Source organism: Lineus longissimus, chromosome 3 (genome assembly GCF_910592395.1).
Source record: "Lineus longissimus chromosome 3, tnLinLong1.2, whole genome shotgun sequence".
In the NCBI taxonomy this organism is placed as follows: Eukaryota; Metazoa; Nemertea; class Pilidiophora; order Heteronemertea; family Lineidae; genus Lineus; species Lineus longissimus.
In genome coordinates, this window is record NC_088310.1 from 1,651,441 (window position 1) to 1,672,306 (window position 20,866).

General features: G+C 43.5%; 3 protein-coding genes across 3 annotated transcripts in view; all 3 read left to right on the top strand.

Moving 5' to 3' along the window:
- The first annotated feature begins 264 nt into the window (after positions 1-264).
- LOC135484497 (cholinesterase-like) lies at positions 265-1,830 on the top strand. The gene has a single exon (XM_064766025.1). The coding sequence runs from the start codon at positions 265-267 to the stop codon at positions 1,828-1,830; it is 1,566 nt and encodes a 521-aa protein (XP_064622095.1).
- Positions 1,831-2,483: 653 nt separating this feature from the next.
- LOC135484501 (uncharacterized) lies at positions 2,484-6,739 on the top strand. Its single transcript, XM_064766031.1, has 3 exons — positions 2,484-3,757; positions 4,258-5,865; positions 6,130-6,739. Exons 1-3 carry the CDS (start codon positions 2,484-2,486, stop codon positions 6,590-6,592), a joined length of 3,345 nt encoding a protein of 1,114 aa, XP_064622101.1. The 3' UTR covers positions 6,593-6,739.
- Positions 6,740-7,072: 333 nt separating this feature from the next.
- The window catches only part of LOC135485288 (nucleolin-like), a 40,624-nt gene continuing 26,830 nt past the window's right edge, over positions 7,073-20,866 (top strand). Inside the window, exon 1 of the mRNA XM_064767148.1 lies at positions 7,073-7,296. Coding sequence (XP_064623218.1) covers positions 7,248-7,296 — 49 coding nt within the window. The 5' untranslated portion in view covers positions 7,073-7,247. The remainder of the gene's footprint in view (positions 7,297-20,866) is intronic.

Genomic DNA, 20,866 nt, shown 5'->3' on the forward strand with positions numbered 1-20,866 from the left:
GGTCAAATGTATACACTATGCATATTGGCAAGGGCCTATAAATAATAGCAGGGAATACGTACAGGCTATGTAACATCACCATGAATCATTTAAAATCACTCCAATATGTCAAAGCTTTTAAACTTTATTTGTTCCAAAGCTATTTTGTTATGTAACAGGTTGATAATTGTCTTTATCGCTATTATCTTTCCGTACAATGTCGTATTGGCCTTGAGTACCTAAATAGTAGTCGAAATATCAGTATATAGAATAACTTAAACCACGATGGAAGCTTTCTATTTATTCGTCACTTCCCTGTGCATTGCCAGTGTTCTTTCTATAAACCACAAACTCCTCAACTACATAACCGTGAACTCTAATGTCGGGATCATTCGAGGAAGTAAAGAATCGGCACGTATCTTTGGACGAGACCACACAGTGAACGTCTTCCGTGGTATACCCTATGCCGAACCTCCCGTAGGGGCGCTCAGATTCAAACGGCCCATTTCAAAGACTGTTTTCCTCGACGTGTTTAATGCTACAAAATATGGAGATATTTGCATGCAGCCCTACTACCCGGAATGGTCAAGTAACTTCTCTCAGAGTGAGGATTGCCTATCCCTGAATGTATATGCCCCAGGTGGGTCAAATGCTACCAACAAAAAGGCTGTGATGGTGTTCATCCACGGCGGTGGTTGGGTGATTGGAGACGGCCGTGGCTATAATGGCATACAGTTTGCTGGATTTGGAGACGTGGTATTGGTCACTTTGAACTACAGGTTGGGACCGTTTGGTTTCCTCAGTACGGAGACTGCCGATTTTCCAGGTAACATGGCGCAATTTGATGAGCTATTAGCACTTCAATGGGTCAAGAGCAACATTGCCGATTTCGGAGGTGATCCAGATGTTGTGACCGTGTTTGGCGAATCTGCAGGAGGCTTTGATACAACTTTGCATGCTATATCACCATTGTCGGCAGGGCAGGGATTGTTCCACCGCTGCATTCCCGAGAGTGGCTCAACCATCGTTCCATTTCCGAAACACCCAACTATTGTAGAGAATCATCTTGAACGTGCGAAAGCACTTGCCAAGCTTGTAGGATGTACGACTGGTGACTTGAACAACATGGTGAAGTGCATGCAGACAACGAGACCAGGGGATATTCAAACCAACTCCCAGAAGATGGTTGCTAGTGGCTTCGCTGATTCAGTATGGGGGCCTCGAGTGGATGGTGACTTCATTCCCGCACCGCCACGTGATCTCTTCGCTGACCCACATCTGAGCGCTTACTCCGGGTTCAAGGACATCGACTTACTGATTGGGTCAAATAGTGCTGACGGAGATGATTTCCTTCATGGTGCATTATTCGAAGAAATGGTAAACACGGGACTTTTACCAATCAATCTCTCCATGTCCAAGGAGTCCCTCGTCAAAGCCATGCAGAAAATCTTTGAAGGTGTGCCGAATGAAAATGGTGTTATTAAAGCCATTATTCAAGGGTATGTTCCCCCTATTGAAATAAGTGCGCAAGATGGTCGAGACCTCATGGTGGATATGCTGTCGGACAGCGTCTTTATCATGCCAGCCATTGCATCAGCCCAAACCCACGAAAAGATGTCACGAGAAGCCAAGACCTTCATGTACTTTTTCGATTTCGTTGACCCTTCTGCACCCAGCTCCACCTATCGACCGGAGAAAGCAGCTCATGCGGCGGAGTTGTCATTTCTGTTCAACTACCCCCTCGAGGATTCCTACACTCAGATCAACCAGTCATGGAACATCACTGACAATGACAGGCAGCTCAGCAAGGCGATGCTTTCGTATTGGACCAATTTTGCCAAATTCGGGTAAGATTTCATTCTATCTCCGCTTAAAAATGTGAACCTATTCAAATCACCACAACAGATTGATTGCATAGAAATTTTATTGATAACGCAGCTAGTTCGATGTCGCATATTGCTATCAAAGTATTATCTTAAGCTTTTGTACATGTACATGTATCAAATGATTAGGGTTCATGTGTGCCCAACTATTATTGGTCATTTTCATCAAATATCAGTACATATCAGTATATCGAATGGTCTGAGCGAGTTACCCCACAATAGCTCCTGGGACCTTTCCTCAATGGGTATAGATATAGTACGTCAGTACCGGACTATTAAAGAGCACGACAGAGCGAAATGCATTTATCAACAGCACTTCTGGTTTTATTGGTTAACTGTTCGTTGGGGGCATTTAACCCCTTATTTAACTCGTATACAACCTTGTACACTCAACTAGGTCGGATAAGGGGGACCAGGGAGATGTTTTTCTACGCCGGAAACGTGCATAAAATCGATGTGTTCAGGGGAATACCATTCGGAGAGCCGCCGACAGGCAATCGGAGATTCACGAAGCCGGTGTCCAGAGTGAGATTTGACGAGACTTTCAACGCTACGGAGTTCGGTGATGCCTGCATACAGGATCGGCTTGGGTCGAGCCCCGATCCTATGGTTCATAGTAACATGAGTGAGGACTGTTTGAATCTGAACATCTATGTCCCCGTCGACAACCCTACCAACATGTCCCACAAGAAGGCTGTCATGGTCTATATTCACGGTGGAGGTTGGGCCCGTGGTGCTGGCATGTTGGTAAACGGAGCGCCACTGGCGGGATACGGCGGAGTTGTAGTGGTTACGTTCAACTATCGCTTAGGGGTGTTTGGATTCCTGTGCACGGGCGATGACAACATTCCCGGGAATGCTGGGAGCTTTGATCAGGTCCTTGCGATCAAATGGGTAAAGGACAACATAGGAGATTACGGAGGAGATCCCGATCGAATAACAATATTTGGGAACTCTGCTGGAGGCGTGGCTGTGATCCACCACTCAATCTCGCCACTGTCAGCAGGACTTGGCTTGTTTCAGCGGGCTATATCTATTAGTGGCACCCCGATATCAGCTGCTCCAAATCGGAAGAAACCTGTGCCGAGTCCATTATCAAAGGTACAGAGACTTGCAACAGATCTGGGTTGCTATGACAAATCCGACACGCTAGATTCAAATAAGATGGCGGAGTGCCTACGAGAGAAGCCCTTTGATGAAGTCCTTAAGTCCAGCGGGAATATCCCTGGCTGGTACCCTGTTGTTGATGGTGATTTTATCCCCGAGGATCCGGCGAATGTGTTAGAAGACAACACCATCCCAAAATTCTCCAGTCTTACTTCGATTGATTTGATGGTGGGATCTAACAGTGCGGATGGCGACGGTGGATTCAATATGCTGGTGAGAAGTGGGACTCTCGCGAGTGCAGAGAGTGACCCTCCGAAATTCTACCTGACGAAACCTGAGCTAGCAGAGGTGATTGAGAAGTACTTCCAACTGGTACCAAATGAGGAAGGTGTTGTTAAGGCGGTACTTCATGAATATGTCCCTTCTTATGGTAACATGACTGCTTTCGAAGGCCGCAACATCATGGTTGATCTCCTTTCTGATAATATGTACATCATGGCATCAATAGCAACTGCTCGTGTCCACGCAAAGATGTTATCAGACCACCTACAAAGGTCAATCACGGCCAAAACGTTCCTGTATTTCTTCGATTACGTAAGTCCGCTCAAGAACTCTCAATGGCGGCCTGAAAAGGCTGGACACACGGCCGAGCTTTCCTTCATTTTCAAAGATGCCGCATTGGAAGAGACGAATAGCTTGCTGAATATAGCGACAGCCAATGTCTCTGACAGTGATAAGGATGTTAGCGAAGCTTTACTGGGTTACTGGAGCAACTTTGCAAAGTTTGGGTAAGTGTTAATCTTTGAAGATGGCTGACCGTTACATGTATTTTCTATTTGTACTCTTGTGATGAGAGGCTCGCTGTGTATGGCCATGGCAGTTGATTTATCGCAGCCGGCTGCTAACTAACATGCCGCATGAGAAAAAGCTGCCAACGGGGCTCAAATCTTTGACATTTGAAACTATTCAATGACTGTTCATATTGTGACTTGATTTTGACCCATCTTTTCCATTACTGATTGTTATCTTGTACATATCGTGTATATGGCTGTTGACATTGTATATAGCCACGCGAAAATATTCTCTTTGAACAATTATTATTCAATGTCAATACCGCATATCAGGTCACTCGGTCTAGCAGTTGGTGAATGTTTTGGGCGGCGGAACTCTCTTCTTCCCGTCTGTGCGGATTTGGTACATTGAGGTGCTTCTGTGAGAGTACCTAGTCCAGAGGTACCCACCGTCTTCACACTTGAAAAGGATTCAAATGTTATGAGACTTTGTGAAGGTGTACATTCAAGATGATTCCAGTGGGGGTGTTTCTTCTCCTGTACGTGTGTTCGATGGTCGCAGGCCAAGAGAACCCACTGATGATAGGTAACACAACGGTTAACACAAAAATCGGGCCTATCTTTGGATTGAAGGAATTCATCGTCACAGAACAAAAGAGGCACGAGCTGTACGTGTTTAGGGGGATACCGTACGCGAAGCCGGCAACAGGTGACGCCAGGTTTAAGAAGCCTGTTCCGATGGCGCCGTTTTCGACCCTATTCCAAGCGACCAAGTTCGGAGACTCCTGTTACCAGGACGAAAGCACTGCCGTGTTTACCTTCTTCGGCGGTTATGAGCCTTTGCAACATAAGAACGTCAGTGAGGACTGTCTGTATCTCAATATTTACGCTCCTGTTGCAGCGACAACGACTAATCAAAAGGCTGTGATGGTTTACATTCACGGCGGGCGGTGGATGAAAGGATCTGGCCAGTCTTTCTCTGGCTGGGCTGTTACTGCGGGAGGTGATGTCTTGGTGGTTACGTTCAACTATCGTCTCGGGCCGCTTGGATTCCTTAGCACGGGGGATTCAAATGGAAAAGGGAACTACGGATTGTTCGACCAGGCATTAGCTCTGAAGTGGGTCAAGGATAACATTGCTAGCTTTGGAGGTGATGTGAATCGGATAACAATCTTTGGTGAATCGTCTGGTGGTGTTGATACTGCTCTACATGCAATGTCTCCAGTGAGTGTGGGTCTGTTCCAACGCGCCATCCCACAAAGTGGAAGTGGTTTGTCGTCTCTTCCGTTTTCCTTTTCAATCAGAGATGACCCAGCCGCCTATGCAAAGGGACTTGGGCACCTACTCTCATGCAACACCACTGACACAGCCAAGCTTATGACCTGTTTCCGGTCGAAATCTGCTGCCGATATACACAGATATGGCGCCGAAGCGTATGCCAGCATACCGAGCAAGTTAACTCTAGAGCGGGGCATTGGCCCTGTGGTGGATGGCGACTTCGTCCCGAGTCGCCCGACCGGACTCTTCTTTGACACAAACGCCAAAGGCTTCAGCAACTTTCCCAATGTTGACCTACTGATAGGATCCAACAGTGCAGATGGCGATAATGGCTTCCAGAACTTAGCAAGTAAAGGCAATTGGTCCGGTGCTCCGAACTATTACCTTACCAAAGACAACCTGACCTCTATCATGACAGGATATTTCTCTGCCTTGCCGAATTCTGAACGCGTGACAAAAGCTGCTCTACAATACCTTTACCCGGTGGGCGATATAACCGACGAGGAAAGAAGGAACCTGATGGTTGATATGGTCACCGATGATATGTTCACCATGCCAGCTATAGCCACTGCACAGGTCCACGAAAGAATGGGAAAAGGGACCAAGACGTACCTGTACCATTTCGACCAAGTCAACAAGCTGTTCGCCTCAAGTGTCAGACCAGGAAAAGCACCTCACGCCGGTGAACTTACCTATCTATTTGGTTGGGTCGCCCTCAACGAGACACTTGCCTTCCTGAACAGAAACCCACCATCCCCCATCCCTGAGGTGGATGTGGAGATTAGTAAGGCAATGATTATCTATTGGACCAACTTCGCCAAATATGGGTACGTTTACCTTACTTTCAGTGGGTGTCTGTCACTCACTTACCGGACCCAAAAGATACCCAAGTTTACTTTGGTCAATGAAGTGCTGCAACATGTAATCGTCCCTACATTGGTGTAAAGGTAACGCCCACTTTATTTCAGACATGAGGCGAGGTATGTCTTGAAGAAACACAAATGGTACCATCAGTGAATCAACGACCCCTTGTTGCAAGAAAACCCCTTACAACCAACGTTTACACTCGCTTTATCTTTGCATCTTTGCAGGAATCCAAATGGTAACACAAGTGACCCCTCCACCATCTCTTCCCTCCCGATGTGGCCAGAATTCTCGCTGGACAACCAACAATATCTCGACATCGGCTCAAACTCTACCAACCTTCTGCTGACGGCAAAGAAAGACCTGCGGGCCAAGCAAGCATCATTCTGGCTCGACTACCTCCCGTACGTCCTCAACCAGAGCTGTCCAGTGCCGTCAACTACTGCTGCACAGTCTCCTTGCCCGACGTGCCCTCCTATCATGGACCAATACATAGGATATCTCAGGATCACTGTGAGCCAGGCTCAGGCTGTTATTGTGACCTTCGCCGTGCTTACTGCGTTCTTTGGCTGTCTCACCCTAATCCTCTTGTTTGCCTGTTGCGCTATGAAAAGGAAGTTAAAGGCAAGGGGTGAAAAAGATGAGGCGCCATCTCACTCTAACCCGGCCTTCTCTTCAATGAGTAACTGAAGGCAAAGGTTAGCAGTATAGTAGAACCTCTCTACTAAGGACACCCTCGGGACTGACAAGTGTTGTCCTTAATAGAGAGGTGTCCTGATTAGAGAGGTCAAATTGAATGGAAAGAACCAATTTGGGACCAAAACTAGTGTCCTTAATAGAGAGGTTGTCCTTGATAGAGAGGTGTCCGCTAAGGGAGGTTCTACTGTACTTCATTCGGGCTATATGTTCTAATTAATGAAGTATCTGTTAAAATAGATATTACTGATACACCTATCACGACTTTCTCTCAGTTCGTGTACTCGTCAAGCCCATTAACTACGATTCTATACCGCGACTAACCTTATCTTATCTTAGGTTTCATTTCGCTGTTGCGGCTCACTCTCCCCAGATGGTCGCCCCTGCCCCTGTTCTCATCAATTGATCAGGCTAGTTCTTGACAATGCAACCAGAGCGCGCTCATTGATCCCGTCACTCACACCAATAACATGAATTCGATTCAAACGCTGGGGCACTCGGCAGTTAGTCAGAGTCAATTTATTCACTCGCTTCTTTGCAGTGCCGTACAACGCTAGTTTAAGTTTCTTTACGGATTGTACAAAGGTCCCTCCAAACTCCTAGATTAAGGAGGATTAGGGATTAAGTCAGGTTTAATATCACCAATAGGATGACACGGATTTACGCTCTCCTGGCTGTAGCATTGCTGGTAACTCAAGGTAGGGAGACATTTCAATTGGTAGAAATTCAATTCCAGTATTGGGAATTCTTGTCAATTGGACACACGAAAGATATAGAAAAGTAAACACAGATTTTCTGAGATATCTACTAATCGTTGGGCTTAGACATTTAACTGAAAGATAACTATCGGAAGATGCCTTCGGCTATCTCAAAAGCTTGTCATGATTTAAAATATGTCAGACTATTCTAAAATAATTCAGACGCTTGTACATGTAATTCATAGAATATACGATATTACCTGTCCCTTTATCTTAACAACAAAGTAATGTTCGAGCAAGTTCATATCCGATATAATATCTAACAAGATTGAAATATGTTGGCATATTTGGCCGCGATCTGTATCGTCACGGGAGGCCCGCAGGAAACTTGCGCTCTCTCAGGGAGTCGCCCTCTCCATCACTCCGTCGGGGAGTCGAATCTCGGCCCTCAGCCCCGGTTCACACTGATCGAGGCGCCGATCTTTATAATGATTGCCCACTGCGCACTTTGCCCAGTTCCTCCATATTTCCGCTCCGAACTGCTGCGTTCCACAAGCTATTAAGCAGACTATCGTTTCGCAAATACAAGTTTTTTTCAGAATTTGAAATAACCGGGCTGCCTGACAGCTGATATCGGAAGTAGACCACAAATAATACCATGTTAAATTGTTCTTCTTTGTAGACTTCGTGCAACTTTCGCATCAGAAACTCATCTCCCAATAGTATCCTGACATTAATCGGATCTTCAATCCCCTGAAAAGCCGCTGACATATGTATTCTTGTTATCATGACTTCCATTAGTTGATTTGAAAAAGTGTAGTCTCGTGAAGGCACGTCTTGGTTTGTCGCCAGAAATCACTCATTTTTTGCTCGTGCAGATATATTAACCAATTCACTAATTCCTTTTCAAATTAACTTCCTTAGATTTCCCCTCTCCGATATTACATTTTTCATCAGACGCCAGCTCTCGAACTCTGATGAATGAACGAATGAATTCGGAGATATGCATTTACTTCAAAACTGTATAGAGTAAATTACTGTTTTGAGCCTACGCATGTACGTAACAGATCTGGTCAAAGTGGCAATTTCATGACTTTACCAGTCATGACATTTCTCCTTCTATGACAAAACGGGCATTTTCTGGCATTCTGTTACGTTGAAAAGGTACATTCAGTTTTCATCGAACATTTCGAAGTTTTTAACAAAACCATACAACCATAGTTACTGTAAGAAACATCCTGTTACTACCAGGCATGGGGAAACCATTGCCTGACATCGTGGCTCGAGGAAGGGTATGGCAATGGAGAAAAAACCTAGAGAGAGAACTACTCGACCTATATGCTTGAATAGATAGTTCAGTGTTGCAGACGATCATGAAAAACTCAGGTTGGACAGGGCGAGGTGTACTTGTACGACTACGTGGCTATTATCGGTTAATTTCGTTGCGTTAATGACCAATCGTCTGATCGAAATATGACTAAAGAGGTCCAGTGTGCATATCGACCGCCGCTTCTCGCCATCGAAGTCTAACATTTGTATTGGCGGACACTATTCGCCACCAGATCACCAATGGAAACAGAGTCAACTATTGCCTCCGTCCCGTCGGTAAACAATGGCAATCACTCCCAATGATTACATTATGTATAGTTAACATGCTAGTGAGTTCCCAGCGGACTCTCACCTGACACGTCCACTGAGTGCAAAATAATGGTTACGATCTCAGCCTGCTATGAAAAGTGTTAGGAAAATACAAAATATTGGAACAAGCTGAAGCCAGTAGTATGAGAAGTGTTAAGATCAAGCCAGAAATGAAAATGTTAGGCTAAATACAACATATCGGATCGAAGCAAGCAGTAAAGATATAACACCAAACACAACATATTGAATACAAGCTCGAGTCTGATACGAAAAGGGTAGGGTAGATAATACAACATTATTGGATGCAAGCTCTAGCCAGCTATGAAAAGTGTTCTCTATCTACGGTTGACAGGTTCCATCGTCATCGATCGTAACCGTGACTGATGCATCGATCAATTCGATTAGACGACAACAATCGATCAAATTTGGTTCAGAATGCCCTGAAAACCAATTCAATGTGTTGTTGTGCCACCATAGTCCACGATATCATACCATATTTTATTCAAGTCAACTACAATGTCTTTCAAGTCCACAATATTGCCATCCAAGCGCATCAGCATAATAGTTTTTTTACCTTACAAACTCTGGCATCGTGATATGCCAAATGATGGTGCCAGTCAGATGGACACAACCGTGACACGAACAAAGATGAGCTCATCTTGGAGGGAAAGCAATATCCTCCTCGACATGACCGATTACCTGAAGTGGGTGTTAGAGCACAAACAGTTACAGAAAGTCGATGAGAGTGACAAAACACAGTGTGTTACCTTAATGTGTACCATCACTGCAATTTCCTTATTAGCTGATTGAGCAAGACTCGTAATAATTCGAAGTCAAACAAATGGAGGTGTTTATTTTTTATGACAAAAATCAAGCAACATTGCAGCCAGCCAAAAGGTGCGAGATAGCAATTGGGAGCCAATTTGTCTTGTAAAACCCATATTGCAGAACTTGACAACTAAGGCTAGATAACATCCTGAATAGTATTGCTTCCACATTCTTTATCAAGCCTTGGTAATACCCAATACTACCGACATATTTCGACTTTGTATAGCTTCCAACTTTCTCTGTGATGCTGGGGTACAAGTCAGCGCATTCGAACTCGCAAGCCGGCGTATTATCTCGAAGCTGCGATTGATCATTAAACAGGAGCACGGTTCGTGACCAGGAGCCAGCGGCCGGCATGATTGCTTCGTGTTCGGCTATGACTAAACTATAGTTCCGGCTCGCATCCTTCAGAGGACAAACGCTGCGTTTTATTGGAGTTGGATCTAATCATGGAAGTAATGAAAGAGCTTATTAGAACCATCAGCGATTACAAAGTCCGATGGTTTAAAAGACACCGAGACAGCAGTGATGAGGACCACGCGATGCTGCGTCTTGGCCGCGGGCACACTCATGATTCCCTGGCCGCTCTTGTACTCTGGATCCTGAACCAGCTTTGTTCAAACACAGAACAAGTGCTTGTTGATTCCGCCGTTAAACGCCTATTGTGAAGAATCGTATTTAGAAAATGAGTGAACGTCTCATATTGCGGCCAAGAATTAGAAAAAACCGGAGTATATAACGCTGCGGCCGATGCTACTAGCCAAAGTTGCTTGTAGCAGCGTATACTCAGAGTCCATATATATTCAAAGTTCATTGTAACACAACATACATGTATTGCGAATTATCACCCCACAGCAACAATGTTTGAGATAGCGAATTATCATCCCAACAGCGACATTGTTCTGCTATCTGTAACAACATCAAAATGCAAGTACATCGTACTTCCTATTCCCGACGAGGGAATCAAGGAGTGATGATGCTGTCAATATTTGATAAATATCACCGCTCATGTGTAAACCTCTATCTGCTCATGAATATTGCACATGTGACATGTCTGTTGTTGCCAATCCCATAATATCGTGTTGACAATGTTTTTTATTTTGATGGTACTCCGACCAAGCAGTGCGACTGTTCTGATGAGAAAATGAAAAATGATTCCCACGGCATTTTCGTTCCCCATTAGCGAAAAATTGAACTGTAAATGTCCAGGGGCGTTTTAATCACCTGGCTGTAAATATTTCATGATATGGAATCAAAGGTTTCAGTCGGGAGTGTGACGCATCAGAGGCAATGTATAGGATGTGGTGAAAACAGTATCGCGACGCATTACAAAAAATCTGCTCTTTATCTTACGTTTCAACATCATTAGTCGTTGCACTGATACCACCTTATACTACATGTAGTATATAGTACATATCAAATGTTTTACTGAACTTTAATTCATCCTAAAAGTACATGTCATGCCTCTAGCCAATGTGACAGTACATATGACATCCAGCATAAGCTTAAATGTCATTACTTCTATCCGTAATGTTAGCGCAGCTTCCATTTGTACTTTAAGGAGATACAAAATAGGCAAAACGGGAACATAATACTCAAAGTTAAAACGAATATTTAAATCTTCCTGAGGCTTTATTCAAAACTCCCAAAATCCCTGCCTCAGTCCTCCACATAGCAACTAACTCCCAGATTCTACGCGATCCTGGCGGAACCGCGTGGCATATCAAATGCTAAGCTTTAAAGCCTGAGACGCGGAGCTGCAGTCGGGAATTTAACTTAGCCCTGGGGCAACAAGTATTCGCTGACAAGCTGCAATCATTTCGTGTCCTAAAGGTATGTGTTTGAGATTGCCAAAGATTGTCGCATGATTAGATCTACCCGATAGCGACACTTTAGTAAGTAGGAATGATATCTGTAATCAATGGGAAATGCTATATGCATGCGGATTACATAGCTACTAAAGAAATGAGCTGGGTAACGGAAGCATTTTGGTAGCATTATTTACTTGTATCACAAAATTGAAAATATTGAAAAATTGCATCGCTAAATTAATAATTTGACAACTCCTTTCTTCAACTGAAAATCAATGTCAAGGAACCGAGTTGGATATTTGCTTGAATGTTTAAGGCAAGTATGGGTTTCATTAATTATTCAACGATCTTTTTTTCTATTACACCCACAAGGTATCTTATACATTTAGAGTGAAACAAAAGCAGACATCATGCTGTACGTTTCATTGCTTTTGAACGTGGTCAAGTCGACTGTTTTAAAAAGTCCAATGGCCTCACCAACAGTCGTCTATAACAGACGTTCACGTTTGTCAGCAGGTCCAATCCACATATCAACATAAAAGAGCAGAAGAAAACAGATAGGGAAGTAAAGCTAGATAATGGAATACTATAAAGAAAATAGCGAGGAAGAAAATCAAGAGAATTATCAGATGGAGGAAGAACTATAGAGTAGGAACAAATGATAGACAGATCAGCTGCTCTTTGATCCGCTTCGCATGTAGGATGAATCAACAAAGATTGTGCGCTATATCTATCTACGAAATGGTTTTTGTTAAAGGAGGATATCATTTGGAGGAAGATTTACAAAAATCTTTGTAACATAGGATGACTTTTTATTCGATTGTGTGTTCTGAATCCACAGATACCGCAGATCGAGGTTTCGTCGTTTGAGCTTTTGGAGCCGTCGTTTTGGGTAACGTAGGCCAAGTGATCTTAGAGTGCATGGTTGGGGTGGAGTACAGATGAGATAAGTAATGAAGAGCGGCAACACGAAATACGTTTATCAATGAGGTAAATCAGGGAACATGAACTGATTGAGAGGATTATTTACAAGACATACGCCTTATAGATGTACATGTATCTTCACAAAACCTGAAGGGAAAGCGTTTTGATAATTTGTCAAGTATTTATGTTTTGCTAGAAACATACTGCCACGACAGAACCAAGCTTCCAACACTTCTCCAACAGTCGGTGGTGGAGGAGTTACTGGTCAGAAATGGGCAGAGCCGCTCCTTGCCTAACGGCCTTCTCCATCCTGCAGGCACTGCTGCAAGAAACTGTGACTCCTTGATCCTGACCACACGCTTTATGGTCGCCAACAATGTAAGCATAGACCATCTACTATTATTCATTAAACATCTTCTTGGCGGCCGATGTCTGAATAATTCTGCTGATGGCCGGCAAACGCTTTTATTCAAGGTACGATGGATTTTGTTGTCAGAAACATGGCAGCGTGGATAGCATCATAGCATGTAGCTACAGGTTGCTAGGGTGTGGTCCTTGCAAGGCGAAGCTTGACATCGCACGCCAGCGACACGAATCCACATCATTTGCAGTAACAAGTTTCATTTACTCGACATTCGCTAAACAACTACTGTTTTATTTGTGCGTGTCATTCTTGTCTAATGTTAGTTGTCCATGCTCCCTTGCATGAACCCGAGCTAGCAATGATGCTTAGACTAAGCTGGTTTTCCAGTTTCCGTGTTGCCTAACCACTTTCTGTATATCGAGCACTAATCGTTTCCTCAAGACACTGATATACCGAACAACGAATCCAATTCCCCTCCATTAAGTCCTCTGACAGACCTCGTTATTTCTGACCATTAGTACAGAATCCCTATAATCATGGCGTCATCCGCGAACAGCAAAATCATAATACTAATTCGCCAGCTATTACTGTCAAGACCATGATAGTGGCTTGTAACGAATGGCCCGAAGATGCGCCACGGCGATGTTACTGAGACTAGAGCAATGTTTCTTGCCTTGTCATCGGGAAGAGAGATCCCTCATTATCTTTTCTTATTCATTGAAGTATCTGTAGGGATGGTTAAAACACGGGTAGTTGGGGGGGGGGGGATATTAGGCTATTTACCGGGTGCATGATGTCGCGTGTTTGGTTCACTGATCTAAGAGTTTCTGCCTCAGAAATACTCATCTATCAGCAGTTGATATTGCCATCCATTCAATGCATTTCTAATAAAAGCAAGAAATAATGCACTGGCAAGAAATAATGCACTGCTATACCATCCTGAGGTCTTTTAATCGCGGCGCTGTGGGGGATGAGAAAATACTCACGTTTCTGCCTTTTTTGCATTCGACAACATCCCTAATAGCTACATGTATACTGCATCTGGCTAATAATTGATAGGCTAATAGACAGATGACAATAAGCATGATTGACAATCATCTCCTCCAGGTTACATTACGAAAACATGATTTAGTCTTGCTCGCATATGTTTGTGTCTATGAGAGTTCTCAAGCTTACTACTGATGGAAAGTTATAATACTTCACGATCGTCTCTTGTCAAAAACAAGGCGACAAATATAGATGATACTTTTTATGTCGAATGACTCCCATTCAAGCAATAAAAAACTTATGACAACATTTCTGGCAGCTGAAATCGAATACTATTTGCTGCATTAGTTGTTGTGCATATTGACATATTGACATTTTTTGACACTTCAGCATCCCAGTGGGTTTAAAAGGGTGCTTCCTCGCATCTTATGTTTGTGTTGCCTCATCGGCATCTGACGTTTGGCAAACTAATAAGATGGTCTTGTTTCGGGAGAGTATTTGTGTATTAGCATCAGCCTGGGAAAGACAAGCAGCATGGGTAGCGCGATGGTGTGCTGGCAGGGGCTACACTGCAGGCTGTGTTAAAATCGCTGCTAAACCCCTGACTACCTTAATGTAGTGGTTTTGTTCGATCCTTGTCGATCTCCACTAAATCTAGCTGCATCTCCCTGATACCCACGAGTGCCTTCGTGGATGTCTTGGACAAATAAACATGGTGGCCTTTCGAAATGATTTGGATGTCTATTGTCCTTGTAACATGATGACATGACGTGCTTGTCCTGTGTGCGCAAACGCGAGCGTACACGTATACAAACACACATTACAGGCAAAAGAGCTGCTCATGTCTAGAGTTATCAAAATGGATGAGACGAGAGAAAAAAGCATCTTAGATTGCAGACGCCTCCGCTACACTAATGTTACACTTAACATGTTGAGCAGTTCAAAGGAAACGTATCGACCTCACGAAAATCATCAGACGAGAACTTTAATCTTCCAGACATGTTAGCGTCAAGCTAATCTGTTTGAAGTTTAGGTATCAAGCCTAGCTATTGAGAGAAGAGAATCGATAGATTTGTTTTTGGGTCTGGTTTTCAGATTACACTCATTGAAAGACTGAAAGACTAACTGCTCCTACAAAGCACTGTAAAAATCTATCTGAAAGTAAAGACTTCTTAAGACAGTAATGTTGTATTGGCTACCGGTTATCAATAGAGTTATGGGACTCCACTGAGGTTCTTCTGAGATTAATGGTGACAAAGTAGATTTCAAGACAAAGATGAAACATATCAGATGCTAGTTGCTTCTCTGGTGTAATGTCTTTAATCTAGCGACTTTTAGTCAAAGAAGAAGTAGTTGCATTTGAACGGAGGATCTCCCGTGAAAGCCTTTCCATTAGCTCAAGTAGGCATCTATCACTCGACTTCTTCTTCGAACATTGTGTAAAGAAGAAGCAAGACTAGATCAAGTCAAGAAAGAAGTTTGTAAGTGAGGGATTCGCACGGAAGATGCACAAGTCAAGGATGTAGTTTGTAAGTGAGGGATTCGCACGGAAGATGCACAAGTCAAGGATGTAGTTTGTAAGTGAGGGATTCGCACGGAAGATGCACAAGTCAAGGATGTAGTTTGTAAGTGAGGGATTCGCACGGAAGATGCACAAGTCAAGAATGTATAGTTTGTAAGTGAGGGATTCGCACGGAAGATGCACAAGTCAAGGATGTATAGTTTGTAAGTGAGGGATTCGCACGGAAGATGCACAAGTCAAGAATGTAGTTTGTAAGTGAGGGATTCGCACGGAAGATGCACAAGTCAAGAATGTAGTTTGTAAGTGAGGGATTCGCACGGAAGATGCACTGTTCGCCGAAACAGACATTATTCTAAAAGTTTGGGGTGACGACATTGGAAAGTAAACCGCAACAGTTACAATCATGATTGCCTTGTATGTGTGTTTCTCGCTAAACAGCCATGTGGCCACATCCTACCCAACATCACACCGCGTTCTTTCCCCCTAAACAGCCTGGTGACCACTTCATGCCCAACATCCAACATCACATCGCATTCTTTCTCCCGAAGCAACGCGGTGATTATTGGATTTCTCTTCGTAGCCATCCGCTGTCACTTGATAAGGGGGATAAATGGATTTTAAGAGGAAAACGCGCTTATTGCTAAAGCATGAAATGACAGCTTGACAGTGCCGGCATTGCGCCGAGAACAATCTGACTTGCGGCGAAAAAAGAGTGCAATTGGCGCTCAGGAGAATTCGATTTCTGCCGTACGTTGAAATTGCGTAATCGTTGATTTTGCATGTGAATTTATCAGGAGACTCATTCGATGATTGTTATCTCATTTATTTAACTACATTACGTGTATGGCCCTTCCCGGTGATGGCCGATCGACCCCCTTGAAAGCTGTTTCTAGGGGGTCGATGTCATCAAGATTTGCCCTGATAACCATTTTATAAGACAGTGGAACAATGGGCATTTAGGCCTAGGCGCGAGCGGGCTTTGTTTAAAGACAATAGACCGTGTAATGGGCTATGCCTGAATTCCTCCAACTACGAGGTACATGTAAGGACGAAAAAGGTAATGTATACGTCTTGATAGCGATTAACGGGAACGGATTCTTTCAATTTCTTCCCTATGTGACAAAATGATGGCCATTTCTCACAGAATGTAAGCTACCGGCTACGACAATAATCCTCGCTTTATGCGGTGTTCGACAACAGGATTTTTCAAAGCCGTGTTGCACGCCAAGATATCGGTTACGTTGAGCTAAAGTGAATATATAAAAATCGCATTAGATCCGATATTTCCTGCAAGCATTTTTTTACTCGTCTGGCAAATTTTGGGAATTCTCCGTTATTGTAAAGCTCTGCGTCATCTGATATTCCGATAAATGAACCTTTCAACCCGAAGTGCTATTTTCAAATATCATAACAGAATGCTGGGTCGGTTTTTTCGCCAAAATAGCGCTTGTTAGACAACTGGCTTTTGCGCGCGCACTCAAGATTAACCCGGTGGCAAACTTACCTCAAAACGTCACCAGTGGGACACAGGTTATTATAGTCCATTCACCAATGAGCGGACATTTTGACCGTTTTTCTTGTGATTCACACATTTTCGCAGGCTTCACCAGGCACTGTCAAGATCAGGCTGCTCGGTCAGTTGAAAGGCCTATCTCCGTCTCGAATTCACAAGGTTAAACTAAGGATTCTCGGTCAATTGGTAACTGATTCTCATTTCTTTTATGAGTACGAACTCAATGTTTTCTTATTCACGTTCCTGAACCCGGAGCATGATATTGCTGGGTGATACATAACAGTAAAAGCTGTAATGAAAGGAAACTAGCAAAAAATGCATTTGCCCGAAAGCTGCGCATCTGATTTTAGCACAAATCTGTTATTTGACAACACCACGCATTACTCAGTGTCACCATTTCTCAAGGCAGTTGTCAATGTTTTTACGAACTCAATAACCCAGTTAATGTTGAAAATTATCTTGAAGGTATTTCACCAAAGAGATAATGTGCGAATGGATCCTTGGTGAATCCGTACAGGCTAATGTTGTTAATACTGACACTAATCTCGAAATAACCTGAGGGAGTTCACCTCCCATGGCCATTGCTAACTTGATCACGCCGTTGCTCATACCTAAGGTAACTACCAATAAATACGCCAAGGCCATCCAGATCTTACCCAAAAGGCTGTAGGCAAACTATCACGGACAACGTCCTCGTCGGCCTCAGCGAAAAAGTGGTTGGAGAACATTAGTTTGACATTTTTTAGGAGTAAGTGTTATCCGGCCGGTTGGACATTTACTTCTTCAGACGATTATTGCTTTCCAGGTCACATCGGCTAACGCGTCTCATCAAAGCCAGTGTGATTACGAGCGATAGGGAGGCCGGGTGGCTAACAATGATCATTTCTTTGTCAGATAAGCCGGCTACATCACAGGGGAAGTATCCTGGCGATGGTGAGACGATGGTGATAGAGCTATGTATCAGATACAACCTTTCGGAGGTTGTGCACATCTAAGAGTGGCCTTCTAACCAACGAAGATTGGCAAATGCAAAAGTCAGGTTGACTTCATTCTTTTAGAGCTAAATAGTTCATCAGCGTTGAGAGTTCATATCCTCCGCGTCCGCCCTTGGGAAATCGTTTGAGATGAAGCAGTGCACCCGATGCAATCTTTGGCCCACCCTCTGGTGATTGAAGTATCGCAGCATGCTTCAGAAATACTTATACATGTCCCTTGCTTGCTCATCTCTATTCGAGTAATTCAATAAAAAAGCTAAATCTGTTTATATCATATGTTCGAAAAGTGGAAAATGTCCTGTAATTGAATGCCCGTTATCCGATTAACAACGGAATTCTAAGGGAAAAATTGAATTCTGACAAATTCGATCCAGCAATATTTTAAACTGTTTACATGGATGGCTCTTGTTAGAATTCAAGGCTGCAATATTTGTCATTTGTGCAACAATTCGCTGGAAGGAAAACTCGTTGTTAACATTATTGTGAGTTGGGTTGCCATATCGCTTCAAATAGTCATATTGAACTTCATTAATGCCGTTTTCGAAGACTCATTCTTGCTAGAGTCGGTAGTCGACCGTTGGTTGTTAAGCTGTTGCTGGCCCGCAGCATTGCTCACACCCTTTAGACAAGAGCAACTAAGTTATTTTTGTTCTCATTCTAGCACAGTATTCACTCATGGTACCTAACCCCTTTTTAGCAGCTCACATTCCGCTATGCTTAGTGTGATGGTGCACATGGCAAATTAAGCATTGTAAGCTGTACGGATCGTTCTTGTGCAGCGGAACACAATAGATCCGGGCCATGCTCATTGATAGGGGTGATGAGGTGACGGCCTGACGCCCCTATCGATGAGCATGGTCCGTTTCCATTGTGTTCAACTGAAGTAGAACAATGGATCTTCTTACAATGCGGAATCTATCACACATGCACCAATCATATGCGTGAAGACATCAATGAATAAGCCAATCTCGTTACGCTCGATGTTCAGAGTGACAACGAGTGTGTGTGTCAAGTGACCTGTGAGTTGAAATCGACTCCTCCCCCTTTGATTCAATGAAGAAATGCGATCAACCAATTCCATATGAATTGAATTACTGCAGATTGAAGTCTTATAATGTGACCTCAGGCGTTGGGGATTAAGTTCATTGAGTACGAAGTAGCAACAAATGGATTTTACATGCGCCGTTTGCTGGTCCAGCTAAGGGGCCAGTGCTAAGGCGTTGGTTGAGAATGAGTGCATTTAGTAATACGTATCTCGTCGTTGACATGCTTAACAGGATTATAAGACACCGTGTGCCGTATTACTGCCGCGAGTTTCGAATTAAATTCACAAAACACAGCGACGTGAAACCTCATTCAAAGTCATTTAAAAACGTTTATGAAAATTCCAAACGAACGGAAATGACGCAAGGTGATATGCTCGATTTTGCAACAGTCTATTATCGTAAAGTATCCAGCGTTAAAAGCCCCTCCGCCTCGTAATGGCGGCTGCCGGAAGTTGTTAGAATTGGCTTTCGAGGCGAGAATTTGGTACATCAAATGGTGGTGTTTGGTTATGAGAACACGTTCTCACTCAAGCGGGAGATCGAAATGTGTAGACTGTCATTCTTTATTTACAGAACAGATGTAGGCAAAGAACCTAAAACCTAAGAAGCTTTATTTTTGGGAAACCTGAACAGTGAATTTGGTGCAGTGTACTTCCGAAAACTTACTCAACATCATGACTCGGACCGAGAATTAATCTTGCACAGTGTCTTAACATCTATTTCTCAAATATAACCAAAAGAAATCGTAGGAAAATGCCATATACATTCCTTACTTGGACACAACAAGTCCGTGGATTGCACGACATCAATAATTGAAAATCACTAGAGAGTCGGCACGGCAATGTAAACGTGCGAATCGCGAGTCTCGGCGCCTAGCGTTGAAACACTTCTTGTTATGCTGTGCAAACAGAGGGATCATCTGATCAAACTGGTTCTCACGGAAGTGGAAAGAGTCATTTGAAATGAATTGCTTTGGTAAATGCAGCGGGAGATGGGTTTCTTTACAAGACACCACTGCGAGATTGGAGGATGTTTGATAAATCACAAAAAGAGTAGGACGGCATCAGCATCTTTTGGTGACAAATAACCACAAAGGGATCTCAGCATCATCACCCCTTGGATTGTGCGATGAACAGCTGAAGCTAGGAAAATGTTTACGAGTCGAATCAGCTTGTAATTTGAATGCCATCCTTGGCCTGGTGGCCAACGCCTTGGTATTCTTTCATGAACGCCTTGAGCAGTATGTAACATGGTAGCAGAACCCGTTTTATCTAGAGTATACTGGGTTAGTGCAGTTGATCCAATGCCAAGCCGTTTCGATCGGTCAGGTGTTGAGCTTGGTAGACGACCTACACATCTGATGTGATCAGATACCGAAGCCATCCTTTTTGTAAAGCTGCACTTCGACTTGGCTGGCAGACGTTCCGCTTGTTCTGTTCAAGTATTCATGAGACATTCAGAACAGGTTGGACTCTCTGAAAAATTGTTCATTATTTGGCTTCCATCAGCAACCACCGGAGTTAGAAAAACAGTATTCGTGACAACAACTCTATGTGATAATCGAAGACAAACTTGCTTGCTGCTGATGGCTTTGCTTTTTTATTTTCATTCAATAAAACAATATGGATAACGACAATGCAGGCAATTATCAACGGACGGAAAAGAAGCAATGGAGAATAATGATTTTCCGGGTTTTATTACTGTCTGGGTCACTTCGTCATGCAGCTTCAGTATCGATGCTGGGTCGTAATCGATCGGAGTTGTGTTGAAAACGGATCGGTAGGCATGGTCCATGTCTCAGAAGTAAACAGAGCTTTTGGAATACAATGTAAAGCAGAAGGTTGTTAAGCCATGTTCATAGATACACTCTCGCTGTCATTTCTAAGTGCAATGCTGAAGTTCGAGCTAGTATGATGATATGAATAATCAAATGACGAAGTGG